This window comes from Phoxinus phoxinus, assembly GCF_949152265.1.
Source record: "Phoxinus phoxinus genome assembly, chromosome: 2".
NCBI classification, from domain to species: Eukaryota; Metazoa; Chordata; class Actinopteri; order Cypriniformes; family Leuciscidae; genus Phoxinus; species Phoxinus phoxinus.
In genome coordinates this window covers 50,033,877-50,056,160 of record NC_136877.1, presented here as the reverse complement: position 1 = coordinate 50,056,160, position 22,284 = coordinate 50,033,877, and the positions used below count along the sequence as shown (strand labels likewise).

General features: G+C 39.2%; 2 protein-coding genes across 2 annotated transcripts in view; one reads left to right on the top strand and one right to left on the bottom strand.

The window, feature by feature from the left end:
• The window catches only part of LOC306988055 (Fc receptor-like protein 5), a gene marked incomplete at its 5' end in the record, with an annotated part of 72,956 nt that overhangs the window by 35,802 nt on the left and 14,870 nt on the right, over positions 1-22,284 (top strand). The gene's annotated exons all lie outside the window — the stretch shown is intronic.
• Positions 1,088-1,597, bottom strand: LOC306992780 (histone H2B-like). Its single transcript, XM_079601961.1, has one exon. The coding sequence runs from the start codon at positions 1,523-1,525 to the stop codon at positions 1,151-1,153; it is 375 nt and encodes a 124-aa protein (XP_079458087.1). The 5' UTR covers positions 1,526-1,597; the 3' UTR covers positions 1,088-1,150.

The window sequence follows — 22,284 nt, the reverse complement described above, 5'->3', positions numbered from 1 at the left end:
TAATTATTAATCATACATAACGGTTTTATTCTTTATTTATTTTTTCCACATTTATATTATTTGTAAACCATCTAATTCAAAATGTGTCTTAATGTTTCAGTCATAATTGAATAATAAATCTTTATACATTTAGTGTCTAATTAAATCATTTGAAAACATTTCATCATTCAAATTCTGTGTTTCCCTTTTGTAGTATTCCTCCTTGTGTTGTGTATTCATTAAACTACACACACATGTAGATGCAACTCAGAACTGGGTATTTATTATTGAACACCAACCGCATGTGCTGCTCACAAGCTCGTGCATCTATATCTCTCACTCACTCCGGGTAACCACACCATAATGAAAGACAAGGTGGCCCTCTAGTGGAGGGAATATGTAATTGCACCATAAATGTATAACACTACACCACACCTTTAAAGACTGTCAGGAACAAACACAATAAATGTATTTGACAGCAGTTTATAACAGACTCTAATACTCAGACTGAGTTGAAACCGCAATACTTGCCTCTGATCAGACTATAATCAAATTACTTTGTTAAATGTAAAAAAAATGTTTTTTTGGATAGGCTTGACAGACTAAAAGAGAAGCATTGAGTAAAACTATATAATTCTTATAATTATTGAATTATGAAGCTCATAAAACATTTTACTCACAGTGGAAATCTGATCAGTCTTTTGTGGAGGAAGATGTGAATGTTGACAAGATAATGTCTGTAAATCCCAGCATTACTGGAGCACAAGTTTCACATCATCTTCCTCATCTTCATCATCTTCCTCTTCTACAGCTGCGGGATCAACAAGTGTTGAGAGTATTTTCAGGAGTGGATTGATCTACAGAATCACTGCTGTCTCTGAAGAGTTTCTGTAAAACAAAGAGCGATTGTGCAGAAGAAAAACATTCAAAGCTAAATGTTGATTTAAAAAAAATAAATAAATAGTACATTTGCTGCAGATCAAAGCCTATATGCTGTTAGAGTAATTACATTTAATCTTAATCAGAAATAAAAGGCTTTCACTTTCTCTGCAATAAATACAGAACAGATTATAGTTGTACTTTTGTACAAGATAATGTACGATCAAAGCTCTTTTCACAGACATTATGTGTGGCTCTTAAAAGAGCCTTTGTGTTGTGTTGAGCGGATCCTCTACTTTGAGCTGGTGTATTTGGTGACCGCCTTTGTGCCCTCGGACACGGCGTGTTTGGCCAGCTCTCCGGGCAGCAGCAGACGCACGGCGGTCTGGATCTCTCTCGATGTGATGGTGGAGCGCTTGTTGTAGTGAGCGAGACGAGACGCTTCACCGGCGATGCGCTCGAAGATGTCGTTGACGAAAGAGTTCATGATTCCCATCGCCTTGGAGGAGATCCCGGTGTCGGGATGAACCTGCTTCAGGACTTTGTACACGTAGATCGCGTAGCTCTCCTTCCTGGACTTTCTGCGCTTCTTTCCGCCCTTGCCGGCGGTTTTAGTGACGGCCTTCTTCGAGCCCTTCTTGGGAGCGGACTTCGCTGGTTCAGGCATGATCGCGTTCAGAGAACAATAACGCTGAATCTCTGCAGGAGGAGCTTTATCCACGGCTCTATGCTAATTTCAAGAGGGAAGAACGAAGTCTGTGATTGTGAGTCTTCCTGGACAAACTCATAGAACGATTTCATTGGTCACATTAAACATTCACTGAATTGTAGGCGATCCAATCAGAAGCTTTGAAATGTTAATCACGCCCATCGACAACGACCATCCCCCGTGACTCCATTCCTTTGTTTCATTTTTCCGGAATGAATAATTGGATTGTTGTGGATAAATTAAGAGTTATTTCATATGCAGAGGATTATATTTAATTCTAACATTTATTTAGAAGCAGAAATGGCACATTGTATTATGCATACGGTAATCTACATTAAAAATATGCCTATATAAACAAACAATGACCACTAATTCCGAGAGTCTTTATAACTATGTTTAATTAACTGCAAAGCAGGGGTCCGTTCTTCGTACGTCGCTAACTCTCTTAGCTGGATTTGATTGTTGGCGATTTGGCATGATCTTGGATTGTTTGGTTCTTCGACGCTCATCCTGGACTTGCTGTCATAGCAACAGGTGCGCAATCTTAAACCTGCTCGAGCGCAGGCTTATTTCATGTTAACAGGATTAGATCCCGGCTTCATAAGCGGAGGTGATCCGGGAAGTCCTTTAGCGCAGCACGATAGCGTACTTTTAGAGAGATATAGTTTTTCTCGTGACTCGTGAGTGTCATTTGTATCATTAATTTGTTGGAACAACACATTTAATGTCGGAGTCGGGCTTTAACAACAGCACAAACTGTGTCCATTTCCCTGAGAATCTTTGCGAGTCATACGGTGAACTTGGTGAAAAGTGCTGCCTGTCGTGCCATTCACAAAGTTTACCTCGCGCTCAAGCTTTTTTTTAGGGGTTTTTATGGTTTTTCCAGACCCAAGGTTGTAAAGCAGATTTTTTTTTTTTTTTTTTTTTTTGCCAATGCAGGTACATTATATTTTTTTAATGAAGATCATGCAATCATGACTTAGCCAATAAGTATGATTTACAGTAGCCTTTGTGTCAGGCTTCACTAACGTGATTGATGCCAGAGACTGTAGCTACACACGTTCCCATCAAGGCCTCAATGAAGAGGATTTTGTGAACAGTGTAAATGTGCAGGTAAGTTACTATTACAATTCTAAATATATCATATTAGTAAAAAAAAAAAAAAAAAAAGGAATGGAATCAAAAAGTATGCAGTTGACTGACTAAAATGTCTTGGCAGTGTGTGACACTATATCAGTCACATAGTCACATGTAGCACATTATTTGAACATGGAAACGGAAAATATAAATATCAAGCACACTGTATTACATAGGCTACACGTATTCTGAGCCTAACATAACTATTTTTTTTCATTATGTAGGTGATTACAACATGCTTGGAGACACAGGGGCTATACCTGCAGGCAGTATTTTATGACCCCATTCCCTGACAATGGAGCTCTAGCCAGGACAAGGGCACAGTTTTAAATTGACCATGGGCAACTAAAGGGAAAATTTCAGTGTCTGAAAAGTCTGAGGGTTGCACCTGACAGGGACTGTGACATTATTGTTACATGTGCGGCGTATTACACATCATTACACATCAGAAAGGAGAGGATCCCTGTGGTGGAGGTGCAGCCTGATGATGACCTCCAGCCTAATGATCTCCAGCCTGATGATGACCTCCACCAGTGCACTTGGACGGACCTAGTAGCAGAGCGGCACGGGACAGAATTGTGGGACACCATTTTTAAAATTCACTAAATGTTTAATAAAAGACAAGACAAATATGCTTAGTTCCTTTTTTATTTCAATTATTCTTTGTAAAGAAAAGCCAATGATCAAGCCATCTTTTGCCTGCAACAAGAGATATTATGCAAGGTCAGCAATAGTACTCTGTGTGTTCTTTTAGAGAGATATTTTTACATTAGCCTACATGCAGTGTTCACTTTCATAAAGTAAAGCAATTCAGGCTTTAGACCAGCCATTTGGATACTAGGCCTACTTAATTTAATGCAGCAACAAATTATTTTACAGTGTACTAAGATAATTAAAAGCTCATTTCACCAGTAATGAAGCTGTTGCTACTGGTCCCTGCTGTGGGTCTAAGGAAGAGCTGCCCCCAGAGATGCCCCCCACAATAGGGGCAATTCACATTCAACCCAAGGGCCAGCCCTTCTGTCGGGGAGTAAGTGACCACCACCTGTTTTTTATTAATTTTTATAGCCTTTTTCTTGGTTGCTGCACATGAACAACACATGCACATCATTTAACAGTGTATTTTTAAAAGAGACCCAGAACAGTATAAGTAGTAAAGATTACCATTTTCACTTTTACTTGTTCCAATGTTCTAGTGGGTGGTGGCTCTGACATTACAATGAACAAAGTAATTATGAAATTAAATTAAAATACAAAAATGTATATACTGTAACAAGTGATAGAAACATTTAACATGGTCCCCACTATTGAATTTAATTTGTTTTCTACTATTTGCCAGCCCCATCTCCTGGCTTTTACAGACTTTGATGTCTTCCCTGGCGTTTTCATTAAACATTAAAATTCCGCATAAACTTCTATTACTAGCTTTTGCTCTGCTGCGGAGAAAAACTGTGCGTGCTCTTTGGCCACGGTGAGCAGCCAATAGCAGCGTTGCTGATCAATGTTTCTACTATCGATACATATCCCCTTTTAAACCAGCGCATGCACGCGCAATTATCTCAGATAACGGAATCCAGCTATACTAATCATAACCGGCTGGTGTGTTCGAAGAACCCAATTAGCCAGATCATGATTAGGCCGATTATATCATCTTGGATGTCTCGTTTGATCTCGGATGTTTTAAGCAACGTACGAAGAACGGACCCCAGACTCGTGAATATAACACAGTAAAAAATAAATGTCCTCATTTTAATTTGTTTTAGAAATCACTAACCCTCTGTGCATGGTATGGTATTGCCTCCAGGCAACATGGTCTAATTATTATTATTTATTTATTTTTCATAAAATGAGACACCCATTATTGGTCAAACTTATCTCATGGTAGAAGAACTAAAATACCAGTCAATGAAAGTGCAAACAAATTGTTAATGTTGTGTCTTGTTTCAGCTCATGTGCACAGGGCTCCATATTTTCCCCAATTAAAAGTTATTTTTTAATAATTTGCGTAGTTAATCACCAACTAAAATATGAGTCACCTTCACTGGTAAGTAAACAAGTATTTTCAAGAACTTTACAGTATATATCATCAAATGTTTTTGGAGGAAATATCAAAAAACTGTGTTGCCTCAAGGCAATATTGCACAACAATGAGTCGCTTAGGGCCAAAGCAGGCACACTAGGTTGAAATATATAGCACCTAAAAAAGGCAAAAAACAACTGGCAGTTGATGAGGGTGAGGGTGAGGAGTCACACTGCGATGAGGAAGATGAGGTTATAGTGACAGTGAAAATGGAGATTAATATGATAACTAGATTTGATGGTTTGGTAATTCTCATGTTCCACTGTACACTGTGTTTCCTGAGAGCAACAGCTGGATATGTAATGTTACTTTTTATAATATATGGAATTTGTAATAAATTACAAACTAGATAAAAGTGTCTGGTTAAAGAAATTGATGATAGAAAAAACACTGGAAATATAGAAATACAGGGGAAGAGGAGGTTATAGTCAGCTAGCGGACCTAGTTGAAACCAATATAATGGGCGGTTCTAGTGAACTTCACCAGTTACGCCTCCTGCTGTCCAGCTCAGTCTTTTTTTCGGGGACACAAAGGCAAAGCTAGAAAATAGATTAAATCAGTTTTATTGTAAGACGGACTCGCTATTCATGTTCAGGGTAACGGGGATCAGCCAATCAGCGCCTTTCTTTGGGGTCACGGAGAGGACGCATGTTTGCGCTAACTGATAAGTTTCGTTTTTGAGTTAGCAGTGAGAGTGTCAGTGAAGTATATCGTAGATATTTCTGAAGTGAATAGTTGCCATCTGTGTTGCTCTCTGTGCATGTGTGCGTTCAGAGACATGTGAGTACCCTGGTAAAATGTTTACATATGTGTTTCTTTGGTGCATTAGGTTTTATGAGTGTTGTTTATTCTGGAATACTCAGTTGAAATGCAGTATGTTAGCATAGATTTCGCTAGCATCATGCTAATGTCTAGTATTATTAGTGTTACACTATCACGGCATAGTTATTATTGTTTACAATGATTGTGTAGTAGAGAACTGTGTTTTTGGGTTGCTGTTACTGAGACCCAGCCGTAAGAAGGCTGTTCTTTACTTTAAAGGGATACTCCACTTTTTTTGGAAATAGGCTCATTTTACAACTCCCCCAGAGTTAAACAGTTGAGTTTTACCGTTTTCGAATCCATTCAGCCGAACTCCGGTTCTGACGGTACCAGTTTTAGCATAGCTTAGCATAGATCATTGATTCTGATGGGTCCATTAGCATTTCTTTCAAAATGACCAACGAGTTTCAATATTTTTCCTATTTAAAACTTGACTCTTCTGTAGTTAAACCGTGTACTAAGATCGACGGAAAATGAAAAGTTGCGATTTTCCAAGCCTATATGGCACTACTCTCATTCCGGCGTAAGAATCCAGGAACTGTGCGGCCGTAACCATTGGGTGCAGCAGCGTAGCTCAGGAGGTGGTGTACATGTACACACGTTTTGAGTTAGTGCTGAAATGCGCAGAAAAACAATTCCTAACACCACTTTCTCCTCTTTGCCGTCTTCCGTGTGTCCATGGCGTAAAATGAGGGCGTGGGGGAGGCGGAGACGTGAATATATAGGGGCGTGTTAATCTAATGACGATCGTTTTCAGCCGCGGCATTTATCAAGAGGCAGGTATTGCGTACACCTGAATTTCAAAGGTACGCACAGCTTCATAAATCAGGCGGTGAGAGGAGTGTAAGCATAATCTTACGCCAACATATACGCCCGTTTCAACGCAAGATTGATAAATGAGGGCCAGTGTGTGGTTTCACTGGTGTTGTGCGTCAATTCAAAGTAACTACATTAATGATAGGAGATTGTCTTTAGAACGATGTTGTATATTGTATATATTATCTTTATGCTTTGTTGTTTATATTGATGTTATAACTATGTATATTGATTATGTATATTTCATCTGTGGTTTGGTGTAATTTAATTGTCAAATTCCTCGTTTTTGAGGTACATTTTAAAGTTGTAAACAACTTAGTGCGCATGAAGCCCAGACAGATTCACCGACAGAAAAACTGTTTACGGTTTACTCTAATGTATGACACAGCAACTGTTTTTCTTTCATTATTAATCCCTGTATTTCTTTAAATATTCATCATGTGTCAATTTTAAAACGCTTATTATTATGTTTGTTAATACCTACCTATTGTCTCTTTATTTATTTTATTTATTATTATTATTATTAATGGAAAAACCACATATACTGTATAGGCTCTACCCCCATAAGGGAAACTGCTAATATCTGAGATATGTGGTGATAAATAAACAAGTTATTCCCAAATATCTACTGAAGTCTCTTTCCGGACGAGTTTCAAACTTAACCAGCAATTTACTGAAATGTTATTGTGCTTTGAACAGCCAACTCATTTCTTCAGGCCTAATAATAGAGTTGAGCTCAATGTGGTTTGACTTCTGCTGTGTTTCTGCTCTGTGGTTTTTACCAGAGTAGAGGAAACATTTATGCCTTTTCTGCATCTTTAGTTTCACAAACCTCATAATTTCATCACAAGAGCAAAGATTCACTGAGTGTCTGTGCAATTTTCATTTACTTTCCTTTTTTAGAAATATAAAACCATGTTAATTTCTTCTCTGGGCAGTGATGAAAGATGTCACTTCTAAACTACCGTTGCCACTACTGTCCTTTCAGAGAATAAATGAACTGGTTTTAATCCTCTAATGGCATGGATTTTTATTTTTTGAGGGAAGAAGAAAAGTTCACCTCATTTTTGGGAGCTTGGGGGTCCGTGATAATAATTTCATCATAAAATGTGTCCAACCAATCACAACCATCAAACAATCAAATAAACAAACTACTAATACATCTAACACCTCATGTATAAATGTCTCTCACATTTCATATAAATATATATAAACCAAATACACATACACATGCATACACACTTTACTTTACTGACTAGCTGACCCCTAACTGACCCCTGACCCCTAGCTGACCCCTGACCTCCCGACTGTCTCTCAAGCTCACCGTCAGAGGGAATGACCCGATCATGTTCCTTCCGCCCATAACATGTTCTTGTGTCCATTTCCTGTAAGTTTCAGTAGATAGTAAACACATTGACTATTGGTGCGTTCAAGTCTTGTCAGAAAGATGGTATTTACGAGTTGAATGCACATTAACGCCACATTATGACAATGTCATAATTATGAGTGGGAGGCAATGACGGAAGCAAATCATTTTCAATCATAAATGTATTTCAGAATACTGACAGTACGATGTAGTTTGTGTGCATTATGTGTGTTGTTAATGAAGACGAGAGACCAAGTTTACCAGAAAACACTCATTCAGACATGAGCTGAAGAGCTTGAGTGACCAAACTACATTTCCCATCATTCTCTGTGGCAGCATATACTACTACTACTACTAATAATAACATCAATTACACACATAATGTGCATTCTTTGAGTTTTCTGAGCTCGTAAAAACAAACTTCCCAGGAGGACTTTAATGCACCATATGGTCCTTAACCTATTGATATTGCCATGATGCAAAAAACCAAGAAACACAGTTTTAATAAAAACTTTAATCAATCAAACATACTACTTTAAATTCTGATGCTCATGCATTTATTTTTTATTTGAAGTTATTTCAACTTAAACGTGTTAAAAAGTGATATTTTTCTTATCAATTTATGGCACTGTCACATGTGGCTTTGCTTCCTGAAATGAAGCTCCACCCCCAAACTAAAGGCCACACCCACTTCAGCCCCTCATTTCACTGAACAGACATGTCAGGTGATAATTAGGCTATTTATTCTTTATATATATATATATATATATAAAATTAAAAATTAAAGGGGCAGTGTGATGTCCAAAAAGGTATTGTTCCATGAGAGCAACATCATGCCGTCTTGTTGTGGACAATTATTAGTTCATTTGTACATATATGAGTTCAGATTGAGTCTCTGATCATTTGAAATGAATATAGTAAAAGATAAGTGAAATATCTTATTAATATCTTTGTTTACTTTCTTCATATAGAAACAATCACACTGGGCTTGTTGACAAATTGCTGCAAATTAGTTAAAATAGGATGAAAACACTTTCATGACAAAGATTGTTATCTCATATTACAGAAATAATGTTTTTAATAAACTAAAAAAGAATGGAAAATATGTATATAACAAGCTGTTTCAAACGCATCACTTGATCAGCAACAGGGATTGTGATGTCGACTGCAGATCGCTGGTCCACAGCTTGTGTGTTTCAGGGTCCTAATGTCCTCCAGGTTCAGGGTCTGTTAACACACATCAAGGAAACGCTTTAAAAGGTCAGGACTAATTTTCCAAAGTCACTTTATTAACTTACTACCGACCCTAACCCTAACCCTAACTTAGAGAAGATCTGGCCTTTTGTGATTCTGTTTCTCCAACCATTTCTTCAGTTCATCGAGTCGAGGCTGTTCTCCTGAGAGCCGAAGCGCTGAGGAGCAGAAAACACATTTGATGAGCAACATTTGAGTTTTTATGGAACGAAACTTTATGATAAAAAGTCTGTATATTTCATTCACTGATATGATGTAGAGTTAGACACACTGTGTGTGTGTGTGTGTGTGTGTGTGTGTGTGTGTGTGTGTGTGTGTGTGTGTGTGTGTGTGTGTGTGTGTGTGTGTGTGTGTGTGTGTGTGTGTGTGTGTGTGTGTGTGTGTGTGTGTGTGTGTGTGTGTGTGTGTGTGTGTGTGTGTGTGTGTGAACGAACACAATAACACAGAACAATCTCATCAGAACTGATCTGGAGAATATGATGTTCAAGTAGATGAACAGAGCCGTAACAACTTTAATAAATGAGTAAATATCTTTGACTGGATCTCTCTTTTCTTTATCTGTGTATTTCTTTGTAGTTTTGTCTCCTCCTCCTCCTTCATCTCTTCTTTCAAATACAGGAAGTGTGTGTGTGTGTGTCACACAGCGCTGTTAGATCTGTCTATTAATGTGGCAGTATGGGCTCCAGTGCACTGCCTCTCATCTGTGAGTATTTGATCATATTCTTTATTATCTTCTTTTTAGTTTTTCTCTTTTTTAATACATTGTATTCAGTAACCGACCAGATACAACAATGATTGATGATAATGAATGAAGATGGGATAATATAATGATTGTTGTGTAGGAGACTCTGAATCCACAGTCTTACTTATTGTATTATTTATTGATCAGATTCAATGTGATGATGTTACGTGTCGATCAGATAAAGAGTTTGATGATGCATTTATCTGTGTGATAATGTGAAAGCTGGAGGCAATGTGTGTGTTTTTGCTCAGTTTTGTTGTAATATCTGTCTTCCCATTTCAAGTAGTTGAGATAAATCTGATTTATTTGAGTTATTGTTGAATGATGCTGTATCTTTAAATAATCTCTCCATCAGAGACTCAGAGAGTTTGAGAACAGAGACCGAACACACACTCAGCTTCTCGATCACTTCTCTTTCTCTCTGACTCTCTTATTGAGAAATAACTGCAAAGATTATTTGAAAACTTAAATTTCATTGTCATTCTGTGGACAATCAGTTTATCAAACAAAGTTGAGCTTTTCTCAGAACTAACTTCTCTTTTCTGAGACATGTTTCAGTTATTTATAACCAGTTCGCCTGCTCTGCATATTTAGTTGTTGGATGAAGTCAGTTCACACGTGTGTCAGAATAACCGCAGGTTTCCAGAAGAAGTTCATCACGTCGACATATGAACATGTTCCACCAATGCTTGACAACCAGACTTTTGCTGTCCTTTTAAACATATTGATTTATTCATGTTTTGCAAAGCTACATGTGAACAATAATCATACATTTTGCATTTCCATTTTGCATGTGGATCATTCATTGTGAAATTTAAACTGTCATCTGCTTGACAAAAAATGTATGCCACTGCCCACTGCTTTTAAAGCTTTAATTTTCCCACTTTTGGGCCTTAAAACACCTTAAAATGCACGTGTAGATCAAGAAAATCAAAAAATTCCCCCGAACCCCCCAAGCAAGATCACTTTTGGGACCTCAGGCTATTTAAAACTTCCTGCATATGACCCTGGGTGGAGACTATTTGTGAAAAAATATTTCAATAGCTGCTCCCATATTAAATATTGGCTCAATCACTGTTATAAATATGAGGGGGTCACTGGACATGTTTTCCCCTGTAAGGGTCCCTGGCTCCAAAATGTTTGAGAACCCCTGAGAACACTGCAGTGCTCTTTAATTAACATATATTGTTAAAATAACACCTCTGTATTTTACACCGTCCCTGGAAATTTAACACTAATGATTTTGCTGTGTACTACTACTACTACTACTACTAATACTAATAATAATAACATCAATTACACACAGAATGTGCAGTCTTTGAGTTTTCTGAGCTCCTAAAAACAAACTTCCCAGGAGGACTTTAATGCACCATATGGTCCTAAACCTATTGATATTGCACAATGTTGCCATGAGGCAACAATCAAAAAAACACTATTTTAGTAAATAAATAAAAACAATCAAACATACTACTTTACATGCTGATGCTCATGCATTTATTTATTTTATTTAAAGTTATTTCAATTTAAACATGTTAAAAAGGGATATTTTTCTTACCAATTGATGGCAGGTCACATGTGTTTTGCTTCCTGAAATGAAGCTCCACCCCCAAACTAAAGGCCACACCCACTTCAGCCCCTCATTTCACTGAACAGACATGTCAGGTGATAATTAGGCTATATATATATATATATATATATATATATATATATATATATATATATATATATATATATATATATATATATATATATATATATATTTTTTTTTTTTTTTTAAAGCTTTATATATATATATCAGCTATATTTATTTAAATTTTACTTTTGATATATTGCAAATATATTGATTCTTTTTTAATGTGGTTTAAGGGCTTTTTCACACTCGTTTGTTTGAGAGACTGCAAGCGGTCGACACATTAAAATACTGTGGTGTGAATATGGTTTGTTTTTTTGGGTCATTTTAGGAGGAACTGAGATCATTTAGTGTTGATATATGAATTATTTCTGGCCGAGGCGAGAGCTCTTGAAGTGCTGAAGCAAACGAGGTGTGAAAATGCTCTCAGACCAGAAGCATGAGGTCACTTGCAGCAGGTTTTCTTTCTGGTTTCGGTTCATTTCAGCCGCAGGCTACTCTATGTCCACATTATTTTACTATTAAATCAAAATTAGGGGTGTGCACGAATATTCAAAACTGTTATTATTATTTGAAAACGAAAATACTAATAAGTATTTACGGCCAGTAAAGCAATTAATAACATTCTCAGTGAATCCATGATAAATCCCAACTCACAGTTATAATTAAATGCACTGGGTGGCGCTGTGGAGCGTGTTAACAAATGGATTGTATTTGATCACATCATTGAATCTATCAGTGAATCAGTGAATCGACTCTCGTATCAGTTCACGAGTCATGTGACGTCATTGTGTGTGATGATGTTAAATGCTGAATCAGTTTTCATCTGAATGAGCATCAGAACAGAAAAACACTTTCAGTTCATGTAGAATAAACTCTAGACATGTGTCAGTGTGTGGTTTATATTGTGTTGAATGAATGGAAAAGCTTCATATCTGTGTTTCTTCTGCTTTTAGTGATGATGTCCCTCGTTCACTCTGGACTCAGTCAAGGTACTGTCCGTTACTGCAGTAAATTATAATTATGTTTTAACTAATGTGAATTGTGTTGTAGTATTTACATGATACATCAGGATCACACATTTTTCTCTTTGCTGATGTTTTATGTTTGCATATTTCACAGAATCATCTGACTGTAGCTTATGCTGCAAAACATTATAGAAATCTGCTATTTATTCAATCAATCAAACATGCATTGTAAAATAGTTCAGTCAGACTTTATCTCCCTTCAAGCAGACACAAGTGGTTCTCTTGCTATGGTTTATTTTCTCCAAATCCACCGTGAAAACTAAACACAGTATAAACAACAAAATACAGAAATCACATCAGCACACAAGCAAAAGCGAGCGCAACAGATGTAATGGCATTTTTACTGACACAAAATACAGACAAATAAAACAAAATACCTCGTTAGCACATTATGTGTGATTGAAAAGATTTAATGACAAAATATGGTTCCCTATCAAGGGAGCGGAGCGTCCTCACGGACAGCTTCTCGCAATGATCACAGGCAGTCCCCTCGAGAACTTGAACATGCTCCACTCCCAAACAAGCTGATGTGTGTCCCCACTCGTGATATAACGTGGGCAGGGAACAACACAACGCTTGCACTTTTTTGCCATAAAATATACATGTAGCCCCTAGGGGGCCTTTTTGTACCAGTCACAAGTGACCAACAATCTGAATTTTAGATATTTACAATCAGGCTATCCCAATAAAGGGAAATAAAAGGAGAGAGGGACTGGAGTATTATAAAAAATAAAAACAATTTTATTCAAGTTAGACACACATAAAAAACAGACATTAGGCCTCTGGGCAACAAATTCAGGGACAGGGACAACAAAGTGCAAAATCAAAGTGTTTGAATAAATAGCACTCAATAGAAATTCAGCAAGACTCAAACACACACAGAATAAATACAGCACATCACAAATCACATGCACACAGAAGCAAAAAAATAATATTACACTCAACAAACCAGTGACCACACAACAAAATTGTTACCACGCCACTGAATAACCGCACAAACACCAGGTCAAACTACAAAACAATACAATAGTCTGAATCAAATCAGATCCATGCCAACCATGTTTTCACAAGGAGGCTACAAACACATGTAAGCATGAACTCACATCAACTCGTACAACCAACCAAGATTCCAACCAACCAAGAGTCTGCAGCAAAACACTGATCAGAGAAACCACCAGCTTGCTGGATTAAAGGTGCAGCGCCAAACGACCACCACCTGATTCAATGAAGGTGCAATTCCCGCTGCCTACGTCCTACCCGCTACACATATATTGCAACTTGACAGACAACAATAAATAAGACAAGGACAGATACAGAGAGCGCTTCGCTGAAGACTCTATGGCAAGCCGTTTTAGCATTTAAACCTTTGTCCTGACGCTGAGGGATGGATGTATGGATATCTATCTATACAGATGTACAGACAATATCAAACTATACAGATAAAATAGTACTGAATTATGTGTGTTACACACAAGTGTTACAACTAACCCCTCTGTCTGTTACAACTAACCCCGCATATGGGGTAAGTTGTAACATTTGCACTTCTGTCACTTTCAGTGCAACTGTACAAAAATGGATGTGTATGTTTCTTGTGTAAAAAAAAAGATTAATCTGACCTAATTATTTCTTAAATAATTGAGCCAGAACCGAAATGCGTTAGGCTGTGCCCCGCTCTCCCCTACTCTCCGCTCATCTTCACAAGTATAAATGTAGTAAAACATGTTTTTCTAGGTGTAAGCTCCCTAAGGGTGGGCGGAGCGAGACGTGTTACCCCGCCTTACTGTGTTGTCCCGCCCCAATCGTCCCGACTGCACTCTGGGGTTAAGCCTTGTACTTTCGCCTGGCTCCTCCGCGCGAGTCTCCGCTGCCTGCGCGCACACCTCCCCAAACGGACGAGGCATTTATACCTGACGCGCTCGCCGTTGTACTATTCTGTGAAACGACAGGGGGCGCCTGTTGAGCATCCGAGTGCGCCATTCACCTTAACTGGCGTGTAGGAAAAACAAAATGAAACGTTGCTTAGTGCGGTTTATTTAGCAACCTTTACTTGAACATAAACTCAGTTCACTCTTCTTCTCAACTTAGAAGGATTTGACGTAAAACGCAACGTCATCACGTACAAAACCGTATACCTCCAAATAAAACGATACAGGTAGTCAATACCGTAATACAATGTATAAGGGTGCAATACTTTTAACACCCCCACTCACTCTTAGCCCATTGTATTTTTCAAAACAACAAAATAAACATTAAATAAAATTTTATCCTTTACATAAAATTAGTGTATACATATATTTTTACACTTTTATGTTCCAAATATGTCCCAAGTAAACCTCTTTAACTTCTGCTTGGTGGCTGGCTTTGTCATTATGTCAGCAACCATTGTCTCTGTAGGACAATATTACAAGATAACCTTGCCATCATTTACAATTTCTCTTATGAAATGGTATTTGATATCAATGTGCTTGCATCTTTGCCTACAGATTGGGTGTCTGGCTACTGCAATGGTACCTTGGTTGTCTTCGTACACCTTTGTTTGTGCATATTTGTACTGTATGTGTCCATACTAGAGGTCTGCACGGGCTTTAAACTGAAGCCCGAACCCGGCCCGTACCCGCGATCATTTAACCCGACCCGACCCGACAATTACATTTACATATTAAGCCCGAACCCGACCCGAACCCGAGGTCCATTCTGTTTCTCACAGCAAATACCATTTTTGCAATATGCTGGACATATTAAACAAATACATGTCGGCGCAGCGGCCAGCATCAGGACAGCAGTGAGAGAAAAAAACTTTTAACCAATTACGTGGAATGCTTCCAGATTGCAGCTTTTCCTGAACTGAACATCATTTGGAACTGTCATAAGTTTTCCCTCAGTAATTTATTGCTTTATCAGACTCATGGTTCGCTTGTTCTCGTCTGCTGTCTGTCTGTATTGTGACTGAAATAGCGCGCGAGAGCGGTAGCACATGCGCAAAACAGTTTTGTGATATAAATGATATGATAAAATAAAACAAATAATTAAAAAAAATTATAGGCCTATATATGTATAATTATCATTATATTTGAGAGAGAGAGCCTGTACGTGTGTCTGTGTGTTTGCATATATTGCACATCTGCGGCTGCGCACGTATGTACTCTCTCTCGCGTGCCGGTCACCACAACAAAGCAAGCAGGCAAAGCACACGGCACGCAAACTACATATAGCCTATTTAGTTTTTCTTAGTTAAACCCGAACCCGACCCGAACCCGAGGCTGTTCATTAAACATTGACCCGAACCCGACCCGAAACCCGCACATTTCTCGGGACCCGTCGGGCTCGGGTCGGGTAGCAGACCTCTAGTCCATACCCTTAAGCAACTGCTCTAAGTAGATACATTCCTGCATGGCTGATGCTAAAGACATGTATTCTGCTCCGCAAGATAAAGCTACTGTTGGTTGTTTTCTGATTTTCCATGAGATCAAAGAGCTTTCTTCTCTCAGATTAACACAGTATCCTGAAGTACTACGTCTGTCTTTTGTATCAGATGCCCAGTCAGCGTCACTATACACTCTCAGACCTCTCTGTGTCATTTCTCCTGAAGCACTATTGCTGTTCTGCTGTACATTTAAGGTACCTGAACACATGTTTTACTGTGATCCAGTGCTGTTCTGTTGGTTCAGCAAAATACTGAGATAGTTTACTGACGACAAAACTTAAATCTGGTCTTGTGCAAGTGGACAAGTATATTAAACTTCCTACTGCCTCCCTGAACTTCTTTGGCTCTTTAATTTTTTTAGCATTTTCTGTAAAATCAAGCTTTGGTTCACATGGAGTTTCCCTAGATTTACAGTTCTGCATGTCGAAACGATCTAGTATTCTTCTCACATATCTTTCCTGTGACATTTTGACTGGACCCTCTGATTGTTCAAAATCTATATTTTATTTTATTTTTATTTATTATTTTATATCTGGGTGAGAATGTCTCATCATAGTCAGTCCCTTGTTTCTGACTGTAACCCTTTGCCACAAATCTTGCTTTGTATTTTTCAGATCCGTCAATATCTCTTTTAAGTGTGTAAACCCATCTTCCTCCAACTGGTTGTTTTCCTGGTGGTAATTTAGTGAGTGTGAAGGTCTTGTTCTCCTGCAATGATCGCATTTCTTTGTCCATAGCATCCTTCCATTGTTTGGATTTTGTTGATGTTATGGCATCTTGGTAGGTTTGAGGTATATCACACACTGCTCTGTAGAAACAAACTATGCATGTTTGCAGTTTGTCTTCTGCATCCTCAATTTCAAAATCCTGTAGGTAAGCTGGCTTCTTCCTGGTTCTTGGGGGATTCTTTCTAATCACGGATTCTGTAGCTCTACCTGACTGATTGGGAGCAGCCTGTTGGGGCAAAGTCTCTGAAACATCACTTTTAAAACCATGATCTGGTTCATCCTCCACATTATCATCAGCATTGACTTCACTGCTGAAGATCTTTGGATTCATGTTTTCATATCTTGTGTGTTTCTCTTTCACTGGTTGTCTGTGTTGTGAGCTTCACCAATCTGTGTTTTTGGACTTTTTCGGTGTTAGGATAGTATACTGGATAGGCTGGACTGTTCTTGTCGTAGCCTATGAAAACACCTTGTTCGCATCTTGAGTCCAGTTTGCTTTTCTATTGTTTGTAAGCAAAACATATTGATCCAAATTTCTGCATTTTGGAAACATCTGGCTTTTTGCCTGTGAACAACTCGTATGGTGTTTTCTTTGTGCGTCTACTGTAACACCTATTTCTCACGTAGGCTGATGTTTGCATTGCGTAGTTCCACAACTCATCTGGTAACTCACTCTCTATCAGCGAACATCTGCTCATATCAAAGAGTGTTCTCCATCCTCTCTCCGCTGTGTCATTCTGATGTGGTGAATAAGGTGCAGATGTTTCATGTCTAATCTTATTCCTTGTCAACAGCGCTTGGAAATCTCGACTCGATCGAACGAATGCACTTGATTTCTCCAAAAGGTGCAATGTCAGCTAAAAACTTTTCTGTAGCTTGTATTGTGTCACCTTTGGTTTTCAGGAAGTACACGAACATAGTACCTGAATAGTCGTCTGTAAACGACTGTGCATATCTGTGTCCTTCTTTGCTCTGTGTTGGCATGGGGCCGGCCAGATCCGTGTGAATTAGTTCAAGAGGTTCCTTTGCCTTTCTGTCTGGCTCCCGGTTTCTGGTCTGCGTGAATTTTCCTTTTGTACACACTTCACATAACTGTTCCTGTCTTACTTTGTTTCCTCTTATCTCCATACCTCTTACTACACCGTGTAGCTTCTGTACATCTTCATGGTTACAATGTCCCCAAATTTCATGCCAGGTTTGTAAATCATGACACTTTGCACTGGTCAACTTCTAGTGTTGGCAAATAGTATAAGTTTCCACTTATATCAAACCTGCTTCCGTTTTTGGTTATCAAGTGGCTGTCTCCTCTTTTGAAAATTAATGTTGCTCTTCCATTTGTTGCTCTAGCTACCGAGAAAATGTCATGTGGGTATGAAGGCATGTATAGCGCGTCCCGTAGCTGTGCAGTGTGCTTTCCAGCGTCATCTATAAGATAAATCACTGCCGTTCCTCTTTGTTGCGCCATTCCCCTGCACTTCGTTCCGTCGGCTAATTCCACTGAATGATTCTCTGGTTGAAATGAGCTATCAAAACTTCTGCACTTTCTGATGTCGCTCACAATATGAGATGTCGCTCCAGCGTCTACCATGATGCCTTTCATCTTTACTTTGTTTTGCGATCTTTCATATTCTGAGTGTTCAACTTTGAAGAGATGATCTTGGTCATTATCGTGTCCGTCTGTAACCTTTCTGACGCCAGCTTGGTCACAGGAACTCCGTGTGTGTACTATTTTTACAATGATTGCACCACACTTTCTTTTAACATTTTCTCGCTCTGTGTCCCTTTATTCCACATTTGTAACATGTCACATTTGTGTCTTCATCTTTTCTTTCTTTAGTGTGGTACCTGACAGGACCTCTTCCTTGTCTCGTCTGTGTCTTCATCACATTATCTGTGGATTCGGTTCCTTTCATTTTCTCCGCCTCTTCGTAAATCCGCAGTCTTCTCTTAAAATCTGTGAACGTAACGTCATCCTCATTCTGTGTTATGTGGACGGCTAGCGGCTTGAAAAAATCTGGTAATCCACGGAGAATCATTGCTATGGTTAATCCATCACTCATGGCTTCTCCTGCATCTCTCAGTGCTGTGATGATGTTCTCTGCTCTTATCAAGTAGTCTGTAACACTCTCGCTGTCTGCCATGCGTAGCTGAGTTAACCATGTGTACATATTTATTATCCGTGGCTTGCTTTTCCCTGAATAATGCTCTTTCAGTATTCTTAGGGCTTTCTTGCCATCGTCAGCAGCTTCATGTCTTATCAGTGATAGGCTTTTATCATCTATCAGTCTTACAAGTTCAGCATAACAATCAGCATTCTTCCGTCTATCTTCGGCTAGCTGTTGTGCGTTAGCATCTGTGGGCTCATGCAAAATAGTCTCTTTTAACTTTAGAGTGTGTAAACAGCTTAAGAATCTCGTTTCCCAAAGATCATATTTATCTTCGGATCCATCAAACAAAGATTGTGTTGCCATGACTCCTACCGCTCTGTTCGCCATTTTCGCCGACTTTCCTTCTTACAACGTTATGTCTCTTCAGTTTAAGCTTTATCGCTAGCTTCATAGAACGCGTAATACGTCGCGTCTGACTCACGCTCGTTTGTTTCCGTGTCTGGGCCCATAACCTGTTGAGCATCCGAGTGCGCCATTCACCTTCACTCGCGTGTAGGAAAAACACAACGAAACGTTGCTTAGTGCTGTTTATTTAGCAACCTTCACTTGAACATAGACTCAGTTCACTCTTCTTCACAACTTAGAAGGAGATGACGTAAAATGTGACGTCATCACGTACAAAACCGTATACCTCCAAATAAAACTATACAGGTAGTCAATACCGTAATACAATGTATAAGGGTACAATATACTTTTAACAGTTGCTAGGGTGTTTTTAGTGGGTTGCTAAGGTGTTCTGGGTGGTTTCTAGGTGGTTGGTAAGGTGTTTTGGGTGATTGCTATGGTGTTACTATGTGGTTGCTAGGGTGTTCTGGGTGGTTGCTAGGATGTTGCTAGGCGGTTGCTATGGTGTTCTGAGTGGTTCATATGGTGTTACTTGGCAGTTGCTATGGTGTTCTGGGTGGTTGCTAGGCGGCTTCTAAGGTATTATGGGTGGTTGCTAGGGTATTGTTAGGCAGTTACTAGGGTAAGTAGGGTGCTAAGGTATTTTAGGTAGTAGTGATGTGTCGTTCATGAATTTTTTATATGACTCGGGACTACCGAGTTGTCTCAGAGAGTGATTAGTTAATTTTGTATTGACCGCACATGCGCGCAACATCCTATAGGTTCTGTACATGAAACAGAAATGATTAGTTAATCTCTTGAGTCTTCGGGTTCTGCCAGGTCCGAGTCTTTCGTTTCAGTCCCATTGCATATAACGTAATGTCTCGAAGTTCAAACCCGTAGACAGACACGAGAGGCGGGGAACGAGTTGCAAAAGAAAGAACGTCTCAGATCAGGAGGTGAGGTGAACTAACAGACTGCAATAGCCTGAACTTAAGACCCAACTAATAGATTAATTAAACATTTCGGTTTCTTATAATTTGGCTTCGGCTGCAAATTTATTTTTATTTATTTTTCAAATGTAATCAGCATTTCCATAAGTACTTGATGTGTTGGGCTATTTAACATGACATTTTAATTCTATTCTGCTGAAATGAACGAAATGACTCGAAAAACGAGATTCAGAGATCCGAGTCCGTAAAATGATCCGAACTTCCCACTACTGGTGGTTTCTGGGCAGTTGCTAAGGCGTTTATAGGGTGTTCTGGATGGTTGCTAGGCAGTTGCTAAGGTGTTCTGGGTGGTTGCTATGTTGTTGCTAGGGTATTATGGGTGGTTGCTAGGGTGCTGTAACTGGTTGCTAGGGTGTGGCTATGAAGATTTTAGGTCATTACTTATTGGCTGCTGGATAATATGAATCATCTGAGTGAGAGAGAGAGGGAGAGCCGCAGGGTTGTCAGGCCCTTTGGTGTCTGTGTGTGAAATCGTCGGTTTGGATTTGAATTTCGGAACATTCCGCAATGTTAATAGCCTAGAAATGTATTTTACAGCCAGGGCAGTCTAGCATACGATGGACACTTTACTATCCCATGATGCCACGGGAGAGGAGTTGTCGTCGTTTTATTTGAAAATGGCGGAAACCGGAGACGCGGCTGTTTTCAAGTGTAAGTACTTTATAAAACACTTTTTGTTTCTTTGTGGTTAAATTGTATTTGTTTAACATCATATAAGTAAACGATCGACTTGTTAAAAGTTTAAATAATATAAATCGAGGGTAAAATGTTCTGAATTGGTTGCTAAATTTCAATTTTATCATTATTATTACCGAACAGAACGAGCTAATGCCTGTCAGCTAGCCATCTGTAGTGACTCACTAGACTCAGCAGAATCCATTTGCAGCTTTTAATAAGGAAGGTCGTACAGGCAGGGTCAATCAGGGCAAACAGAGCAATAAAGATCAAACAGCAGGGATAATCCAAATAACAGGCAGAGTTCGGGGCAGGCAGCAGAAATCGTACACACGAGGAAACAGTCCAAGATCAAAAACCAGATAAACCAAAAACACAGGATAAACGCTCAGAAAAGATCACCAAGGCAAATCAAGACTTCGCAGAGAAGTGGTGAGTGGAAGTGGCTTTTATGTGTGTGTGTAGATGCGGTGCAGGTGTGAAGCGCAATCAGTCCCAGGTAAGAGGTATTATGGGAATTTGAGTTCAAAGCCAATAGTTAATATTCCGGAGAAGGCTCCCTCTGGTGGCGGAGAGGAGGTGGTACGGAAGCCTCCTCTGTAACACCAACACTGTTTTCTTTAAACAACAACGTTCTTTGTTTCGCAGTTAAGACTTAAGAGATAACGTTAGTTACAAAACTTTTATTTTTAATGTTACAACGATTTTATTTCTCCTTTACCAGAGTTGATATGATGTAATATTTGTTGGCTGCTAGCTACTGTTAACAAGTGTACAGGTCTCAACTTGTCCATGTAACTTTAATATTAATAATATAGATTGACCATGGTTCATCACTAATGTTACATTCTGTGTTTTTTTTGCAGGGGGCTGATGAACACACCCGTTGTAATGATGTGGAGGACGCAGAAGAATCCATTTGCAGCTTTAATAGAATCGTCAACAGGCAGGGTAAATCAGGAGCAGACAGAACAACGGGGATAATCACAGAGCAGAAGTAGTTAACAGGCAAGGGTCGAGGCAGGCGGCAGGAATCACAGTCCAATGAACAATCCGGGTCGGGACAGGCAGCAGAACAATCAGGGGTCGATATAACAGTCCGAGTCGGGGTAGGCAGCAGAAGAATCAGAGTCGATGTAAGCAATCCAAGGACAGTAACAGTTCAGCAAATACAGGTAAAACGCTCAGAGATTGTACGCCGGGGCAATGCAATACTTCGCAATGAACTTGAGAGTGAACAGGGTTTATATGGGTGAGTGTGGATGAGCTGCAGGTGTTTGTGTAATCAGTCCCAGGTGAGCGGCATGATGGGATATGGAGTTTGTGATGGTTAATATTCCGGTGAAAGTGTCCTACAGTGGTGAAGAGGAGGTGAAGTGGAAGCCTGCTCTGTAACACCCGTGTTCTTATAGAGAGGCTAATGAAAGGGAGGAAAGTAAAGGAGATTGACGAGAGCTCGAGGAGAGACAAGAACAGGAGGCCAGAGAAAAAGAGAGAGAGACAGGGAGAT